Raw genomic sequence first — 19874 nt, forward strand, 5'->3', positions numbered from 1 at the left:
TGTGATCGGACTTTTGAATCCTGCAGTCGCTCCCTGGAACAGCTGCCTCTCTTTGGGCTCCTGGGGGTGGGTCCCTGGCAGCCAGAGCCCCTTCCACTGATGAAGCCTCGACCCCCAGATTGAGCGCCACGACAGCTGTGCCTACGACTACCTGGAGGTGCGCGACGGACACAGCGAGAGCAGCCCCCTCATCGGGCGCTACTGTGGCTACGAGAAGCCCGATGACGTCAAGAGCTCCTCCAGCCGCCTCTGGCTCAAGTTCGTCTCTGACGGATCCATTAACAAAGCTGGCTTCGCCGTCAACTTTTTCAAAGGTGCCTCCTACCCTACTTTCCCCTGCCCCAAGGCGCTCATCACCTTCACTCCTTCTCCATTCACTCATTCAACACGGAGACTCTAGGAGGCATATGGATGCCAGAGAGATGTCAGGGCCATGCCTTTAAGAAACTCGGGGCTAACTGGGGAGAAGAGATCTCCCAGTGTGGAGTAGAGGCAGGACCTGCCATAGGACTCAGGGAGGAAGCAAGGCCGTTGGAGGCTTTTTCTCCTGTGTGGCCTTGGGCACGATATTCTCCTTGAACCTCAGTTTCTCATCTGTAAAATGGGCACAGTAACAGGCTTCACATAAGGATTGAAGGAGAAATGAAAGAGGGATCCTTAGTTAGGGCCAGCACAGGAGAGGCACTCACCCAGTCCATGTGCTCAGAAGGGAGGCTCTGTGGGGTTCCAGCCACTGAGGGGCTCGGTGGGTCCTGGGGCTGAGTACACAAGTGAGGCTCACAGCCAACTTCTTCCCTTGAATGGGGTGAGGGGTTGGTCACAAGAAGCATGAGGGACCCTGGACTTGAACCCCAAGCAGAGGTGGGAGGAGGGGCCAGGCCCCTGCCTGGAGTCTGTGACACCCTCTCCTCCTCACCACAGAGGTGGACGAGTGCTCTCGGCCCAACCGCGGGGGCTGCGAGCAGCGCTGCCTCAACACCCTGGGCAGCTACAAGTGCAGCTGTGACCCCGGGTACGAGCTGGCCCCAGACAAGCGCCGCTGTGAGGGTGAGTGCCCCAACACTGCCCTGACCCTGCTCCCTCCCCCGGCCCCAGGCCACCTACTCAGAAAAAAAAAAGTGTATATATATAATATATGTATATATAGAGTTTGTTTGTTTGTTTTAGACAGGGTCTCGCTCTGTCATCCAGGCTAGAAGTACAGTGGGTCAGTCTTACCTCACCATAACCTCCAACTCCTGGGCTCAAGCAATCCTCCCGCCTCAGTCTTCCAAGTAGCTGGGACTACAAGTGCGCACCACCTTACCTGGCTAATTTTTAAATTTTTTTTGTAGAGAAGAGCTCTCACTTCGTTGCCAAGGCTAATCTCAAACTCCTGGCCTCAAGCGATCCTTCAGCTTCCCAAAGTGCCAGGATTATAGGCTTCAGTCACTGCCAAGATTTCTTATGCCCTTGGACAGACCCCTCCCTGGAAAAGCTAGATGGATACCCCAACCCTCTTTTCATAGCTCATGGATAAGAAATACATGTCAGGCCCGGTGCAGTGATTGATTCCTGTAATCTCAGCCCTTTGGGAGGCCAAGGCGTGCAGATCACGAGGTCAGGAGTTTGAGACCAGCCTAAATAACATGGTGAAACCCTGTCTCTATTAAAAATACAAAAATTAGCTGGGTGTGGTGGTGCACACCTGTAATCTTAGCTACTCGGGAGGCTGAGGCAGGAGAATCCCTTGAACCTGGGAGGCAGAGGCTGTTGGGAGCTGGGGTCGAGCCACTGCACTCTAGCCTGGGCGACAGAGTGAGACTCCGTCTCAAAAAAAAAAAAAAAAAAAGATATGTCACATTGCAACCCCAGGAACACACTGTCAGCCTTTAGGATGTGTCCTGGCTTTGGTTTGTTTTTTCATTCTTGGGGTGTTTTGAGTTTTGTTTCTTTTTGTAAATGACAGTCTTGACCTGCTCACTGATATCACCACCCACCAGGGTGTTGTGATCTCCAGGTTGGAAACCCCTGCTGTGGGACAGGCACTTTCTGCCTCTCCACGCGTGGTGCTGAGATGCTGGTGACAGCACTCTGAGGCTGATGGCTCCAGCTCACTGGGCTGATCTTGCCATGCCCCTGAGCCGCTCCCTTTCCTGCACCTCCCTGGACTGCCCCCGGCCCCGAACTGCTTTCCCTGAGCCCCTTACTCCCCCTTGTTCCCTCTTGGCAGATTCTTGACCTGTTCATTCTCAGAGAAAATAGAAATGGCCACACTTATGACCCCTTAACTTCCCCGCTCCTCCTACAGGCTCACCCCTGAAGACTCCCAGCCCACCCTCCCTCCTCCTGTCTGCCCCAGAGGGACTAGACACAGGTCCCTGAGCCTCGGGGAGTCCACAGGCTCCCCATATTCTCCCTACTGCATCCCAGTCTGCATCTCAGCCCGTCCCCACGGCAGGGGCTCCCTGCATATGGTGCCACCTCTCTTGTCCCTGCAGCTGCCTGTGGTGGATTCCTCACCAAGCTCAATGGCTCCATCACCAGCCCAGGCTGGCCCAAGGAGTACCCCCCCAACAAGAACTGCATCTGGCAGCTGGTGGCACCCACCCAGTACCGCATCTCCCTGCAGTTTGACTTCTTCGAGACAGAGGGCAATGATGTAAGTGCCCACCAGGGACTGAGGTGGGACAGGAAGGTATGAGGCGTGGGCATTCAGCTCGGTGCCTGCTTCCTGCCCTCTGAGAGCGGGCTGGCCAGAAACACGCTGCAAATGTCGAGGAAAGACTGTTGCCAGCTCAGGAAGCACAGGAGGCCCAGCAGGGAAGGCCCTGAAGGGGGTGAGGGGACATGTGGCAAGTGGGAGGAAGGACATTGTGTTAGGGAGGCGTATGGAGCAAGGGAAGGCTTAGGACTGGCTTGGCGAGCATGGGAGGATCCAGTGAGGGGCAGCAGCGAAGACAAGGCTAAAGGATGTGCAGAGCAGAGAGCTTCCTGAGGGTGGGAGTAGTTGAGAGAGGCTTCCTGGAGGAGGCGGGCCTGGAGCTGGGCTTCCCTGCAGGTGTGCAAGTACGACTTCGTGGAGGTGCGCAGTGGACTCACGGCCGACTCCAAGCTGCATGGCAAGTTCTGTGGTTCTGAGAAGCCCGAGGTCATCACCTCCCAGTACAACAATATGCGTGTGGAGTTCAAGTCCGACAACACCGTGTCCAAAAAGGGCTTCAAGGCCCACTTCTTCTCAGGTACCCCTGGACTGTCCAGTTCCTGGCCCTGCCTCTCCTCAGAGAACAGGGCTCCCTTCTCCCTGCCCCTGCACCCCACGCTCCACAGCCCAGCCTTCCTGGTGCCAGGCAGGCAGAGTCTGCCCTCTGTTCCTCATTTCTTCACTCCCCATCAAGCCAGCCCTTGCGGTACCCACTTACCCATTATCCCTGAGCCCCCAGGGCTGTGATGGCTGGGGCTGGAGGATGGGCAGAACATGAACATTCAGAAATCAGCATCCGGAAGTGAAGAAGAGGGAATTCCAGGTGTCAGGAGCTGTGCAAGCCAAGTCCTGGAAGCGGGCAGGTCCTAGGAACAGGGAGTTCAAGAATGTTGGTGGATGGAGGAGAGGCGGGTGTTTGCTTGGACTGTGTCGAGCAGAGTCTCTGGCAGTAGTCAGACTTCTTTTTTTTTTTTTGAGACGGAGTTTCGCTCTTGTTACCCAGGCTGGAGTGCAATGGCACGATCTCGGCTCACCGCAACCTCCGCCTCCTGGATTCAGGCAATTCTCCTGCCTCAGCCTCCTGAGTAGCTGGGATTACAGGCATGTGCCACCATGTCCAGCTAATTTTTTGTATTTTTAGTAGAGTCGGGGTTTCACCATGTTGACCAGGATGGTCTCGATCTCTTGACCTCGTGATCCACCCGCCTCAGCCTCCCAAAGTGCTGGGATTACAGGCTTGAGCCACCGCGCCCGGCCAGTAGTCAGACTTCTAATCAGACCCTGCTCTAGTCAAATAGGTTCACACTGGGGCCTTCAGAAAGATGAGGCGTGGCCAGGCGCGGTGGCTGATGCCTGTAATCCCAGCACTTAGGATGGCCAAGGCAGGAGAATCACTTGAGCCTAGGAGTTCAAGACTAGCCTAGACAATATAGTGAACCACGTCTCTACGAAAATGTTTAAATTAGCAGGGTGTGTGCCTGTAGTACAAGCTACTTAGGAGGCTAAGGTGGGAGGATTGCTTGAGCTCAGGAGTTTGAGGCTGCAGTGAATGATGATCTCACCCCTCACTCCAGACCCTGTCTTTAAATTTTCTTTTAAAAAAAGAAGAAAGATGAGTCACCCGCTTCCTTTAATTCCAAAGTCTTGGGGCTCCCCTGAGCTAGTGGGTGGGAACCCAGATCCAATTAGCAGATGTTGATTGACAGCTGCCCCACATAAGGCCTGGGCTCCAGTCCCTGGGACTCATCTGAGCCTCTGATGGCCCCATCTTCGGGTGGTCTCGATGGTGATCAGCAGCCCCTGGCCCAGCCTCTGAGCTGGGCCTCCAAGTTCAGAAGACCTCCTCTTTGTGAATCACTCAGTCCTTCACCCTGGGGTGAGGCTGCAAGGTAGCTGGTAGTCCCCACAGGTAACCAGACCCCGGCCCGTGCAATGAAGGACAGGAGTGAAGTGGAGCAGGGGAGAGAGGGAGGTCAGGGGCTGGCTGCAGCAGGCCCAGGATCCTCACTCTGCCTGCCTGCTGGGCAGGACAGGGGGCAGGCAGGAAGGCAGGACACCTACAGCCCAGTCCACGCTACCTTCCTTCTCCCCTCCTTTGCCCAGCATCCTGCATCCTTGAGCCCCCTCTGTGGTCACCCTGCACCCCTGCCTGACCCCCAGATGCCATGCGCCTGCCCCTGCACTGGCTCCCTGCTTGGCACTGCCAGCCACCCTGCTCTGCTTCTAGTGCCCGTTGACCTCCTGCCCCCAGCCCCTGCTTGCTGAGACCCTCCCCATGCCAAGCCAATTTCTTTCTTCCCTGTGCCCACCTGGGACTCCTAAGAGGTGCTCACCAGAGGGTTGAGAGGATGTAGCACCGCTCGGGGGCACGCTGTGCCCCGGGAAACCATTACCTGCTTACTCTAGTCTCTCCCGCCCTTCTGTTGCTCCAGTCTTGGAGGGGCCCGGGGACTGACACATCTTTCAGGCCTGGAGTTACTGCTCTGCTCCGCTGCTCCGCTTGACACTGTGCCCGCCCCACCCTCAGCCCTGCACAGAGACACATGCACACGCACATACATGCACACACGCATTGCCCCATTGCACAAGAAACCTGCAGAGCACCCCCACCAGGGGAATCGAGGCTCAGTCCAAGGCCTGGGGCATCTGACTCTGGCCCCCCAGGAAAGGGGCCTTTTGGATTTTTGGGACACTCACCGAGGAGACCCTAAGCCAAGAAGAAGAAAGAGCCTGAAGACCTTCAGTCTGACCCTGCCACCTTCCGGGGCATTTGGGCACTGTAGGGTGAGTGCCATCTCCTTGCCTGGGCCCGTGCCCACCTTCTCCACCCTACCCTCCTGCAACCTGCTCCCCCCAGCTCTCAGGTGAGGCTGCCCACTCCTGCCCCAGGCACTGAAGCGGCCTTCCTCAGGACTTACGTTCCCCCACTCATGCACCTCCCCATTCACTCATGCATTTGGCAGGTGTAATTTTACCCCTGCTGTGTATCAGGCACTGGACTAGGTTTCTCGGCACAAATGTGAGGAAGGGGTGGAGTAAAGGCTTTGCTCAGTCTGTAGCTCGGTTCCCCAAAGCTTCTAGCATGGTCACTGGAGATGTCCTCTGTGAACTCCAGGATGGCTCCTAGGGTACCCTTCACCCCACGTTTTCTGCAGGGCTAATTCAAAGGCAGCTTTGGGGGCCCTCGATCAGGCTGCCTCTGACGTGTTAACTGAGCAATAGCCCTTGAAAAGGACTTGAGGACTCCACCTCTTGGACTGGGTTTCTGTGGCCCCTGGGGACCTGGCCTGCCTGATCGGGGAGGGGGGTTGGGGAAGCAGGGCCTTCTGGAAGCTGATGTTCCAGCCCTTGGGTGCCCCTCCTGAAGGGGATCAGCAACAGGCCCCCTTGCACAGACCCCGACCTGGCCAGCTCAGTGCCAGCAGACATCTACCTCATGGTTCATCTCTGGAATTCTGGGGGTCCACTGGGATTCCACATCTTCCCTGGATGTACCCGCTTCTGTGCTAGGCACACCACCCCCCAAGTGCCCACAGACAGACCTGAGTGTATGTGGCTGCGGCACACACACCTGTGACCACGCGCACTTCTGTGTGTCAGGGCGCACATCCACATCGCGTGTTCGTCGTGTGAGTGCATATGTGGGTCTGTGACGTGGCAGTGGCTCGTCTGTGAGCCATCTACTAATGAGCTACATCTCTACCTTGACGCATGACTTTGTATCCATGTCCAGGTGTTCACGCACCTATGTGTACACGTGTCCCGTCCCTGGGCGTGTCTGCGCCTGTCTGCACATTGATGTCTGTGCCTGCCTCCTCACGTGTAGCTGGGAGTGCAGTGTGTTTTCTTTGTGTGCACCTGTACACAGGCTGGGTGGGTGAGTGAGGATCCGTGTGTGGTTGGCTGTCCATCTGCATTTGCATGGTGTGTTGGAGCTGTGTGTCTGTGCGCTTGTGGGGGGTGTGTGCACACGTATGTGTGTTCCTGTGGACCAGCACCTGTGTTGCCACATTTGGGTGACAGTACATCCATGCACTGGGTCTGCAGGTGTATTTGTGAGTGTGTGTGTGTCTAATACACTCTGTAGATGTCACCTTGTGAATGAGAGCCAGAGCAGAGCTCTCCCCAGCCCTTGCCAAGTCCTACTCCCCTCTACCAATGACTCCCTGGTTCTCTCCTTCCCTGATGCCACGCACGTCTAGTGGGCCATGCGTGCCGTCCCTCCAGGCCTTCTCCCTGTCACCGGCTCTGTCTCTGTCCCATTGCTGTGCCTCCTGCCCCTGCTAACCCAGCCTTCCGTGCCCCGGCTGCGCCTGGACATGGCCACCCTGCATGTGTGTCCGCCTGCCCTCCTGTCCCACCCTGTCCCTCGGACCCACCTCGGAGGTCCTGGGTCTGGTTTTCACTGCTGTCCCTCCCTGGTCCCTGCCCTCCACCCCCACCCCTTGGTCCCTTTTCTCCTTCTCTCTCTCGTTTCAGAAAAGAGGCCAGCTCTGCAGCCCCCTCGGGGACGCCCCCACCAGCTCAAATTCCGAGTGCAGAAAAGAAACCGGACCCCCCAGTGAGGCCTTCCAGGCCTCCCGGACCCCTTGTTACTCAGGAACCTCACCTTGGATGGAATGGGCTGGGGGCTTCGGTGCCCACCCACCCCCCACCTCCACTCTGCCATTCCGGCCCACCTCCCTCTGGCCGGACAGAACTGGTGCTCTCTCCCCACTGTGTCCATCCCGCAGACCGGGGACCCCGCCCCACGCCCCAACCCTCATCCCCTCCCATTTTGATGGTGTCTGTGACATTTCCTGTTGTGAAGTAAAAGAGGGACCCCTGCGTCCTGCTCCTTTCTCTTGCAGTCTGCTTGTCCATGTGTCTGTTTTTCCACTTGCCCATCTGTCCAGTAAGCAGGTAATGGTGACCCATGCTGGTCCGCTCGGACCCCCGTCCTCCTCTCCCCACAGCTGGGCCCCGCTCAGCTGGTCCCACTGGATGCAGCGTCCCTTGGACCCCCTTGTCACCTGGCCTCCCACTCCCTGCCACCTGGCCTGGCCGGTTCTGGCTGGCTGTTGCTCTGTACTGGTGGGAGGAAGCCCAGCCAGGCCTCCGTTTCCCCTGGGGCATCCAGATCCCAGCTCTGCACAGACCCGGGAATGCCCTTATTTGCTCCCCTGCAGACAAGGACGAGTGCTCCAAGGATAACGGTGGCTGCCAGCAGGACTGCGTCAACACCTTCGGCAGTTACGAGTGCCAGTGCCGCAGCGGCTTCGTCCTCCACGACAACAAGCACGACTGCAAAGAAGGTACGGGCTGCATGCCAGGGGCGCCAGGGCTTCAAGGACCCGGTGCCGGGAGTGGAAGGCCAGAGGACCGTCTCCATCCGGCCTCCGTTTAGGTTCTGGGGGCTGAGTGATCTCTGAGGCCCCCTCGTCCCACCACCCACCTGGTACATCGATTCCCGTCCCGCAATGTCGGAGCCACATGCTCACTTCTATTGCCCACGTTAGGAGAGGAGGAGCTCATGGCTGCTCCGAGGCTTCATTTGCAGACTCTCCTAGTGGTTTGCGCCTCTTAAAACCACATCCAAGTCTGTCCTTGTGACTTCCTACTGGCACAGATGCAAGAAGGGATAGAGGGTAAGAGCACTGTCTCCAGGACCAGTGGCCTGGTCCAGCCCTGCCACTTTGCTAGCTGTGTGCCCTTGAGCAACTTCTTACCCTCTCTGTGCCTTGGTTTGCTCCTGCATATAATGTAGACAATAATAATAGTACCCAACTCAGAGGGGCACTGGGGACTTGAAGTGCCCCAGGCAGTGCCAGGCTCACTGCAAGCACAATGGTATCTGTTACCATGATCAGCCACACTTCTAACCCCTGGGGATGCTCAGAACAGGGCCACTGCCTTCCTGACAGTAAAGCCCTGCACACATGTAAAGATAGCTCTAGGCCGGGCATGGTGGCTCATGCCTGTAATCCCAGCACTTGGGGAGGCTGAGGCAGGAGGATCGCTTGAGCTCAGGCATTCAAGACCAGCCTGAGCAACGTAGTGAGACCCTGTCTCTATTTTATTTTTAAACAGGGTTTTTTTTTTTTTTTTTTTGAGACGGAGTTTCGCTCATGTTACCCAGGCTGGAGTGCAATGGCGCGATCTCGGCTCACCGCAACCTCCGCCTCCTGGGTTCAGGCAATTCTCCTGCCTCAGCCTCCCGAGTAGCTGGGATTACAGGCACGCACAACCACGCCCAGCTAATTTTTTTTTTATATATTTTTAGTAGAGACGGGGTTTCACCGTGTTGACCAGGATGGTCTCGATCTCTTGACCTCGTGATCCACCTGCCTCGGCCTCCCAAAGTGCTGGGATTACAGGCTTGAGCCACCGCACCCGGCTAAACAGGGTTTTTAACTAAAAATAAAATAGGCCGGCATGGTGGTTCACACCTGTAATCCCAGCACTTTAGGAGGCCAAGGCAGGCAGATGGCTTCAGCCCAGGAGTTCAAGACTAACCTGGGCAACATGGCAAAACCCCATCTCTACAGTAAATGCAAAAAATTTAGCTGGGTATGGTGGTGCACACTTGTAGTCTCAGCTACCCTGGAGGCTGAGGTGGGAGAATCACCTGAGCCTGGGGAGGTCAAGTCTGCATGAGCCGAGATCATACCACTGCACTCCAGCCTGGGTGACAGTGGGAAAAAATAAATATAAATAAAAATAAATAAATAAAGTGAAATTAAACCAGCTCTCCTGGCATCGCCAGTATCCCCAATACCTCCTGGTATATGATACCTCACAGGCCTACTCCGAGTCAGGGATTCCACTGTTGCCCTTGCCTGCTGGGCGCGTCCAATCCCACAGCACACACAGCCTTGCCTCTACTGCTGAGCATCTGTGTCACTTTGGGTGAGTCCCTCAACCTCTCTGTTTCAGTTTCCTCATCCATGAAATGATAAAAAAATCATAGTCCAGGTGCAATGGCTCACGCCTGTAATCCCAGCACTTTGTGGGGCTGAGGCGGGTGGATCACTTGAGTCGGTCAGGAGTTCAAGACCAGCCTGGCCAACATAGACTTCTTTAAAATCCATGGGGCTCTAGGAGGGTAGGATTAAATTCCTTCCCTCAAGGAACTCAAAACCCAGTGAAGAAATGAATTATACACACATGTATACACACACACACACACACACACACACGAGAATTCCTGAAAACTGGGCGAATCTATAGGTTAAAGAGTCTGATATTTGTACCTGTGTGAGTCACTGCTTTTAATCCCTTATTTCGGATTTGCCAATATTAGACTCTTAAGTGTCTGCCAACACAGCAATGTGAGGCCACATAACCCCTGGGGATGCTCAGAACAGGGCCACTGCCTTCCTGACACTGGAGCCCTGCACACATTTAAAAATAGCCCTAGGCTGGGCATGGTGGCTCATGCCTGTAATCTCAGCACTTCAGGAGGCCGAGGCAGGAGGATCACTTGAGCTCAGGTATGTCCCTACTGAAAATACAAAAAATTAGCTGTGTGTGGTGGTGGGCTCCCGTAATCCCAGCTACTTGGGAGGCTGAGGCAGGAAATTCACTTGAACCCAGGAGGCAGAGGTTGTAGTGAGCCGAGACTGGGCCACTGTACTCTAGCCTGGGTGACAGAGTGAGACTCCATCTCAAAAAATAAGTGAATAAAAATGATACCTACCTTGCAAGGTACTAAACTTTATAGACATGGCTCTGAGCCCTTAGCACCATGCCTGGCAGGTGACTCTTCCCAACCTGGTTAGTGGACAACCCAGATATAAACAGATGAGCTGCTCACCAGAACCAAAGCACTCAACAGCGAACCAGCGGACAGTCAAGGGCTTCCAAACCTGTGACGTCAAGCTTCCCAAATACGCAGTTCCTGAGTCGTGGAACTAGCTAGAGGGGACCTTTTCCTGGTGTTGCATTCTGTCTCTGTACTCCCTGTGCAATAAGATAGTTTGATAAAGAATCGAATCCACAAGATAGGCAGGATGGGGTGAAGCTCCTGGAGAAGATAGCCTGTTTACCTTTTACCTGCTGATTCACCTTAGAAGTACCTGTGTTTTCTTACTCAGGTGATAGGTTAATTACAGATCGGTAAGCATTTCCTGATTCCTACGGAGGACCCAGTGCTATGCAGAGATCTGTAGGAAGTTCAAGACAGGCGCCCTACGGAGATGCGGGCTCTCTGGGGAGAGACATGAGCATGCAAGGAACACAGGGAGCAGAAAGGCCAGAGTGCAAAGGGAGAGGCCGGGGGCTGCATGAACCCACAGATGGGTAATGGTGACAGCTCACGGTATAAGTGTGAGGAGACGGGAACTTCACCTGCCTCTACCAGGGGGTGGAGAGGGCCCTGTTTTCCAGGCCCTCGTGCTGTATCTTGCCCATCCTTTTCCCCACCAGCCACAGTGCCTGGCTGCCTGTCTCCCCCAGTAAAACCTGTCCGATACCATGATTATGAATAATGATCACTGGCTTTTAAATTTGAGTCGGGGCCAGGTGTGGTGGCTCACGCCTATAATCCCAGCACTTTGTGGGAGGGTGCAGATTGCCTGAGGTCAGGAGCTCGAGACCAGCCTGGGCAACATGGCAAAACCTGTCTCTACTAAAAATACGAAAAATTAGCCAGGCATGGTGGTGCATGCCTGTAGTTCCAGCTTTTCGGAAGGCTGAGGCACAAGAGTCGCTTGAACCTGGGAGGTGGAGGTTGCTGTGAGCTGGAATCGCAACACTGCACTCCAGCCTGGGTGACAGAGCAAGACCCTGTCTCAAAAAAACAATTGAGTTGGGGAAGCCATGTTTTTTAGAGGCAGAAGTCAGATCACCGTGGATTGAGGAGACATGCAGTGAGAATGTGGCCATAGCATGTGTTCTGGAAGGCGAGCTGGAAAGAAAAGGAGAGTGGATGGGCTGCAGCTGGAGGGGCCTGGGAGAGCTGTTTCAGGATGTGTGAAGGTTCAGAGGCTGCAGAGCTAAGACAGAGTGTGAGGCTGGATCATTTCTGGTGTGAGGGTTCCCAGGCATGGGCAGCAATGAGCCGCAGCTCCCAGAAGGGTAGTCCGTCCTGACGGGGAGGAGGGCTGCAGAGCAGCGGCGCAGATGGGTTTGCAGGTCGGAACCCAGAGGTTGAAGCCATTTATAGTGGAGGGCCCCGGCTTTCTCAGGAGGTAAGAGAGAGGTGGTCTGCCACTGGGAGCTGATAGAGTGGCTTGAGGAGGGGGCTGGATGTTTGCAACTAACCAGGTTGGGCTTGTTGTTGCTAAGGAGGTGAGAGATGGAGCTGGTGAAGGCCAAATCCAAGGAGTATCCAGTGGTCTGGGAACCCAGGTGAGGCTGGAGCCACAGACGGAGTTTTCTAAGATGGTGCCGTGCAGAGCCGGGATGCAGGGCCATGCAGGGTGCGGAAGAGCAGGCTGGGTGGTCAGCGAGGCAGTCAGTCAGTTAGTCAATCGAGGAATAAGTATTGGGAGAGAAATGGAGAGATGAAGACCCTGGAGTTCTCTGTAAAATCAAGAGGCCAGCCAGGTGCAGTGGCTCATGCCTGTGACCCTAGCACTTTGGGAAGCTGAGGCAGGAGGATCGCTTGAAACCAGGAGTTTGAGATCAGCCTGGGCAACACAGTGAGACCCCATCTCTGCAAAAAGTAAAAATGAAAAAAATTAGCCAGGTGCTATGCCTGTAGTCCCAGGTACTTGGGAGACTGAGGCAGGAGAATTGCTTTAATCCAGGAGGCAGAGGTTAAGCCTGGGAGCTTGAGGCCATGATGAGCTATTATCACACTACTGCACTCCAGCCTGGGTAGCAAAGTGATACCCCCTTTTTGTTTTTTAATTTTAGTAAAGTCAAATGACCATAGTTGGGAGGGTGAGGTCCTGAGCACCCTGAAGGAACAGGAGGTGGCCACGGAACAGAGAGGGTGATGTGTTTGTGGCGTGGAGAAACAGTGGGTGATGAAAAAGCCTTCAAGGAACTGAGAGGCCATCTGGGTGGACCGTTGTGTGTCTGTTGACTTCACCTGGGAGGGTAGCAGGAGTAGGGGTGGGGAACTGAGTCAGTTTGTCGAAGTCTCCTGTGACTGTCCAGATTGCTGGAGATCAGCGGACGACAGCTTCAAGGAGGGACAGAGGTCGGCTGGATGCGGTGGCTCGTGCCTGTAATTCCAGCACTTTGGGAGGCCTAGGCAGGCAGATCACTTGAGGCCAGGAGTTCGAGACCAGCCTGGCCAACATGGCAAAACTCTTTCTCTACTAAAAATACAAAAATTATCTGTGCAGGCCTCATGCCTGTAATCCCTGCACTTTGAGAGGCTGAGGTGGGCAGATCACCTCAGGTCAGGAGTTTGAGACCAGCCTGGCCAACATGGCAAAATCCCATCTCTACTAAAAATACAAAAATTAGCTGGACATAATGGCTCATATCTGTAATCCAAGATACTCGGGAGGCTGAGGCAGGAGAATCACTTAAACCTGAGAGGCAGAAGTTTCAGTGAGCCGAGATCGTACCACTGCACTCCAGCCTGGGCAACAGAGTGAGACTCTGTCCCCGCCCCCCACTCCCCCAAAAATGGAGAAGCACAGGTGATATGACCCATGTGGCCCAACACCTACAAAGGTCCGGGGGTCACCCAGGAGAGCCTGCAATGGCTGCTTCTTGAGTGCTGCTACGTGAGGCCTCACTCAAGGCTTTCGTAGGGATTGGCAGCTAGATTTTTCCCCAGACACAGGTAACCTCATGAAAAAGAAATGATGCCTGCCCGCCATCCAGTTCGTAAGTGGCACAAGACGTGAAAGAAAGGAGGGGGGCAGGAGGGAAGGGCTATCGGAGCTTGGGGTTGCTCTCTATCCCCTTCCGTCACTCACTTCCCTGCAGCCGGCTGTGACCACAAGGTGACATCCACCAGTGGTACCATTACCAGCCCCAACTGGCCTGACAAGTATCCCAGCAAGAAGGAGTGCACCTGGGCCATCTCCAGCACCCCCGGGCACCGGGTCAAGCTGGTAAGGGGCCCCCTCCCCATTCATGCTGTGTGGCCACCCCCTGTCAGAGGCACTGCCCAGAGCCACACAGGCTGCAGGCTGAGCCCGGAGGCCTGCCACCCCAGGAGACCCCAAGTGTGGCCTGGACAGAGGCCCCTTTCCCAGTATAAATTGGGGGCATCCCTGCCTTTACCCCATTCCTACGCGCCCTCCTTTCCTGTCATCCCCAGCTGTGGCCGATCCCATGGGTGTCCGTGAGGCCTGGGTTTGGGGCTGCCATCCTCGCCCCACCTGCCCTCCAGCCACATTTTAAATCTCTGCTCCTTCCTCATCATCCTAGACCTTCATGGAGATGGACATCGAGTCCAGCCTGAGTGTGCCTACGACCACCTGGAGGTGTTTGATGGGCGAGACACCAAGGCCCCCCGTCCTCGGCCGCTTCTGTGGGAGCAAGAAGCCCCAGCCCGTCCTGGCCACAGGCAGCCGCATGTTCCTGCGCTTCTACTCAGACAACTCGGTCCAGCGGAAGGGCTTCCAGGCTGCCCACGACACAGGTGCTGTCATTGGTTGTGGGAGCGTCCACTGAGCCTGATCTCCAAGCCTGGGGTAGAGTCGGGAGTTACAAAGCGGGTATGAAGGCAGAGAGGGACTGAGCCCTGTGACCCAGGGCCTGGGACGTGGGGGAGGCAAACAGTGTGTCCTGAGGACCAGGCCTGGGGAGCAGGGAGAGGAGGGCGTGGTTAGGGGTTAGGATGGCAGTGATGGCGATGGGCGGGAGAGATTAGGGAAGTCAGGGACAGAGAGGAAAGCCCCCAGAGGTGCCCCTGAGAGCCCACTGGGCCAGTGCAGCAGCCCACCCACCCACCAACCCCGAAATGTCCTCCGATATTTATTTATTTATTTATTTGAGATGGAGTCTTGCTGTGTTGCTCAGGCTGGAGCACAGTGGTGCAATCTTGGCTCACTGCAACCTCTGCCACCCAGGGTTCATGCACTTCTCCTGCCTCAGCCTCCCAAGTAGCTGGGGTTACAGGCGCCCACCACCATGCATGACCCACTGACCCAGCCCATTCTCCTGATATTTTTTTGAGACAGAGTCTTACCCTGTCACCCAGGCTAGAGTGCAGTGGCATGATCTCTGCTCACTGCAGCCTCTTCCTCCCAGGTTTAAGCAATTCTCCTGCCTCGGCCTCCCAAGTAGCTGGGACTACAGGCATGTGCCACCATACCCGGCTAATTTTTGTATATTTAGTAGAAACGGGGTTTCACCATGTTGACCATGCTGGTCTCAAACTCCTGACCTCAGATGATCCACCCGCCTCAACCTCCCACAGTGCTGGTATTCCAGGCGTAAGCCGCCGCGCCCAGCCCATTCTTCTGATATTTACTGACATGGAGGATGGATGAGGCCAAATCCTAAATGCAGGTCCCAGAAACGGACCAAGCGAAGACCCCAGCCCTCGAGGGGCTTGCTCTGCTTTCCCTTGCTTGTTTATTCAGCAGCCATGGTACTGGACTCTGCTCTGCAGGAGGACTGAGGGGCACATAGCCTGAATCAGGCATGAGCCCACCCCCACCCCCGCCGCCCACCCCATACAGGAACTCAGTCCAGGAAAGAGACAAGACAGGCACAGCCCATGACCTCATGAGCCCAAATGGGAGTCAGGCAGGAAGAAAGGCACCCCGGCCTAACTGGGCATGAGTTGGTAGAGGCATTCGAGGCAGGGAGAGATGCCCAGGCAGAGCCCCAACCCCAGCCCGGCCCAGGGTGTGCCCAGGTGACAGCAGGTCATTGGGTTTGGCCGGAGCCACGGGTGTGTGAGGATAGCAGGTTATGGGAATGAGGTGGCTGCAGAGAAAGACTGGAGCCCAGGGGGACGCCTTGAATGAGAGACCAAGGATGCCACAAGGGAGCTTTGCAGTCTCCTCTTGGGTCCCGAGCCACCTGTCAGGGTGTCCCAGAGCTGATGGTCCACAGCCTCCCATCTTCCCCTTCAACTCAGTCCCTGACCCAGCACCCCCTCCCCGGCCCTCTCCCCACCTCCTCTAGGGAAACCTGAGTGCCTGGTACACAGAGGCCAGAGGGCCTGGGGAGGAGGGTGGCTCCATGCACTGTCCTCTGCCCTTCCCAGCACAAGGTCACAAACCAGAGGCCTGAAACGCCATTTGGCCCTTGGACCTGCTATGTTTGGCCCACGCTGTGTTTTTTTTTAAAAATGTGAGCCAACATTTGAAAGCTGGGAGTTTTCACGTAAAACCCAGATGTACGGCTTCTTTCTTGAAAATGGAAGCTGTGGCGACACTAGGCCCACATTCTTCCATGACAGTCATCAGCTGAAGCAAAGGAGCAACGTCTGCTTTAGATTAAGTGTGCGGTGCCCGGCGCTGCCACTCCACACTGCCTTCCTCTCAGGGAGCTTCACTGCCTGTCCCCCTCACCCTAGGGCCAAGTTCCCTCGATCCAGAGGTGGGGTAGCAGAGCGCTTGCTCTGGGCCAGGCCCCCGCCCGCCCATCACTGGCCATGTCACTCTCGTCCGGGCCTCCATCCTGCCATGCAGGTTTGGCGTCGTGTGCTATGGGGCCTGGCACCCGAGGTGCTCAGGGCTGGTGGCCAATCTTGTCCCCTGCAGAGTGCGGGGGCCAGGTGCAGGCAGAGGTGAAGACCAAGGAACTTTACTCCCACGCCCAGTTTGGCGACAACAACTACCCCGGAGGTGTGGACTGCGAGTGGGTCATTATGGCTGAGGAAGGCTACGGCGTGGAGCTGGTGTTCCAGACCTTTGAGGTGGAGGAGGAGACCGACTGTGGCTATGACTACATGGAGCTCTTCGACGGCTATGACAGCTCGGCCCCCAGGCTGGGGCGCTTCTGCGGCTCAGGGGTGAGGCCCCGCCCCTCACCCTCCTGGTCCCATGCCCCACACTGTCCTCCAGTCTTCTCGTCCCAATTCCCGAGACCCAGCGCCCACACAGGCCCTGGAGGATGAGTGAAGCATGTGTGCGGCCTTCTGTAGGAGCCCTGAGTCCCAGCCTGGTGGAGGCTGCTCAGAGACACTGTCCCGCCCCCGACCTAGGAAACGCAGTCCTTTCTGGGCGACGGAGGGGTTCCTACAGCTCTGACCCAGGCCTGCTCTCAGAACCGGTCCGGCTAGGGCTTCCAGGGGAGCTGGCATCTGGGGAGGAGGATGGAGCTTAAGGGTAAGCGCCTTCCCTTACCCCTCCTCCAAGGCAGCTCACCAGGGCCTGGAATGGGGGGCAGAGGTTGGCACCAGAGCCAGAAACAGGGGGCCTGAGTTAGGGGCCTCTCCAGTCCTTTTGCTGGAGCCATAAACACCCTTGTTGCTTCCTCTGCCAGTTTCTCCTCCTGGTGAGAGGCCAGCTTGTCCCAAAGCTCTTGCTGCTGCTGTCCCAGTGGCCCTGGGCACTGCTTCTTGGTCCATAAAATGGCACATTCAGAGGCAATGAGCAAAAGGCAGCTTGATGGGCTTTTCCCTAAGGACGTGGGCTAGCCTTATGGGGAGGATTTTTTTTTCCTCCCTATAAGAGCTTGTGGCTTCTTTGTTCTTTTTGTCCTTTCTTGAGGACTTTAGAGAGACAGACTTCTTTCCCCCTACCACCCTCTCTCTCTCTCTCGCTCTCTCTCTCTCTCTCTCTCTCTCTCACACACACACACACACACACACACACACACACACACAGCCCCCTACACTTGCATACCCACTTGCATGCACTTTCAAACACACTGTCCCTCCTGTCACCTCCCCAGCCCCCTGCCTGTCTCACAGCTGTGTCCCAGGCAGCCTGGATGCCCCAGGAAGGGTTAAAGCTCCCAGAAGCTGCAGCAGCTGCTGGACCCAGCATTGGCTGAACCTCCCCCAGGAGCAGAGCTTCAGCGGGTGTGGCTGGCAGGGGCTGGGACAAGGTGGAGCCGGAAGCAGCTCGACTGCCCTGGCGTCCCCTGGCTGCCAGGCTAGTGCCCCCTCCCGTCTTTGCTCTTTCTTCTGAATCACACACCAAATAGGATGTCCCCGGGGAATCTTCTTCCAGAGAGCTCCCCCAGGCTGAGTCCATGGGAGGGGACTTGGGGAAGGATGGGGGCTGCCTGGCAGAGATACTGGGAATGTCCTCAAGGTTCTCAGACATGATTTCCTCTGTGCCTGGAGGGCCACGGTGTTGATGTCCAATGCTCTGCGGGCTGGCCTCACTCAGGGGGCTTGCAGGAGCCACCCAAGAAGGGCTCTGGAGCAGACCTTGGCCAGGGGCCAGAGGAGAGGTGGGGGCAAGGGACAGCAGAGTCCAGGTCTGGGGGACACTGTGCTTCTCCCCAAAACTGCCTCCACACTCCAGCAGAGAAGTGGCTGTGCTGTCTTCCCTAAGAGTCCGCTGTGACAGCAGGAAGTCATGCCATTCAAAGAATGCCCTCCCTTGGCAAAATATTTTGACATCAGTCCCATCCTTTGTTTTACCCCAGCACCCCTCTGGGCATGGAGAGCAGAGAGCTTGTGCTCCTGTTTGTGGTTGAGGGCAGTGAAGCCCAGAGACGGGAGGTGGCTTGCCTGAGACTGCACAACTAAGTTCGAAGTTAGTAGCAGAGCTGGGTTTACAGGAACTTAGTTCTTTCCGGCTAAGTTCTCCCTGCCTTCTCCCCGCCCTAGGTTCCTTTTAAACTAGCAAGAAATTCCCTGCTCCAAGGGGTGGGAGAATCTGGTAGCTGACCGAGAGCCTCCTACCCCTCAGAGCTGGGGACCTGGGGCGGGCAGCCCTCGCGCCTCCACTTCACCCCATCCCTTTCTCTGCCAGCCTCCCGAGGTGGTGTACTCGGCGGGAGATTCTGTCCTGGTGAAGTTCCACTCGGATGACACCATCACCAAAAAAGGTTTCCACCTGCGATACACCAGCACCAAGTTCCAGGACACACTGCACAGCAGGAAGTGACACTGCCTGAACAAGGGCGGGGACCGGAGCCTGCTGCCCTTGGTCGTCTAGACTGGACAGTGGGGGTGGGCGGAAGGCGACTCACTGTCCCTCTCCCCCAGGCCCCGGGACCTGCAGGGACGATGGCCCAGTGAGACTTTTCGCAGGCGGTGGGGGAACTGGACTCCCGCATAAGCCACTTCCCACAACCCCCCAGCAGCAAGGGGCTGGGGCCAGGGACCTGACCTTCCACAGAGACATTTCAAAGTGACCATTCTTCTCTGGGGGCCCCTACCTGGTGACAAGAGGGAATGCCAGCAGGACCCTGCTGCCATCCCTGTGTCTCTGCACGCTGTATTGTGTATCGCGGGGGCATTATCTTCATTGTAATGTTCATTTCCCACCCCCACTCCAGCCTCCATTTGGTTTTCTTTTGAGCCCCCACTCCGACCCCCCCGGTTTCCTGGGGCACAAGTGTCTGTGAGTGTCCCCCAGGAGCTGCCATGGGGAGCCAGTGGGGAGGGGATGGAGAAACAAGACAGGGCTTCTCTGAGGCCCAGTGGCCGATCAACCACACCAGGGCACCTCAGCCAATAAACTGAATGTGTTACAGCCAATATCCTGTGCCAGATGCTGCCTGGGCTGTGGGGGTGGGGCCGTCACATTCCAGATGTCCAAGCTTGCTATGTGAGGCCAGCAGGTGGCCAGGGCGTCACGGGCTGCCCTTCCCTCCCCTGATCCCAGGCCCCAGAGGGTGTGATTTCACTCAGACACACATATACGCGCAGGCATCCATCACAGCACGTGCACACACCACACGCTCCCCTCCGCACGAGGGGAGGGGTGGAACATGCCATAAAGAGGCTGCTGGGTGGGGAGGGAAGAGGGATGTGAAAGGGGTCAGGCGTGTCTGTCCATCGGGGTTTTCTGTCTCTGCATCTGGGGAAGGAGCAGGTGGGCTGCCAGAGTGTCCACCTAGGCGAGCACCCGGGGGCCAGAAAACCCACATCGGCTAGGACAGGTCCAGCCGGCCCCTGATGCCTGACTTCCTGCTGGTCAGATGCCAAGTGCCAGTCCCCAGGGGTCCCCCTGTCTTCATGGAGATGAGCCAGAGCTCAGTGGCCACTGAGCAAACATCACAGCTCTGGCCCCTCTTCCCAGGTGACCCAAGGCTGTGTCTGTCCGGCCTCCTCCTTCCTGCCATTGCCCACCCCACTTCCCCACCACAGACCTGTGTCTCCCGGAGGCCAGGAGAAACCACAGCTCAGTGTCCTCTCTCTACATGGATCTCAAAGGGA

At 56.5% G+C, this 19874-nt stretch overlaps 1 protein-coding gene across 1 annotated transcript in view; it reads left to right on the forward strand.

Moving 5' to 3' along the window:
• BMP1 (bone morphogenetic protein 1) overlaps window positions 1–19193 on the forward strand; it is a 50975-nt gene extending 31782 nt beyond the window's left edge. The window contains 11 exon segments of the mRNA XM_003937154.3: window positions 119–314; window positions 922–1047; window positions 2481–2641; window positions 3041–3221; window positions 7852–7977; window positions 13556–13683; window positions 14003–14024; window positions 14027–14085; window positions 14087–14216; window positions 16294–16544; window positions 18463–19193. Of these exon segments, the coding sequence (XP_003937203.2) occupies window positions 119–314; window positions 922–1047; window positions 2481–2641; window positions 3041–3221; window positions 7852–7977; window positions 13556–13683; window positions 14003–14024; window positions 14027–14085; window positions 14087–14216; window positions 16294–16544; window positions 18463–18597 (1515 nt within the window). The 3' untranslated portion in view covers window positions 18598–19193.
• Window positions 19194–19874: the final 681 nt, after the last annotated feature.

This window comes from Saimiri boliviensis, chromosome 13 (genome assembly GCF_048565385.1).
Source record: "Saimiri boliviensis isolate mSaiBol1 chromosome 13, mSaiBol1.pri, whole genome shotgun sequence".
NCBI classification, from domain to species: Eukaryota; Metazoa; Chordata; class Mammalia; order Primates; family Cebidae; genus Saimiri; species Saimiri boliviensis.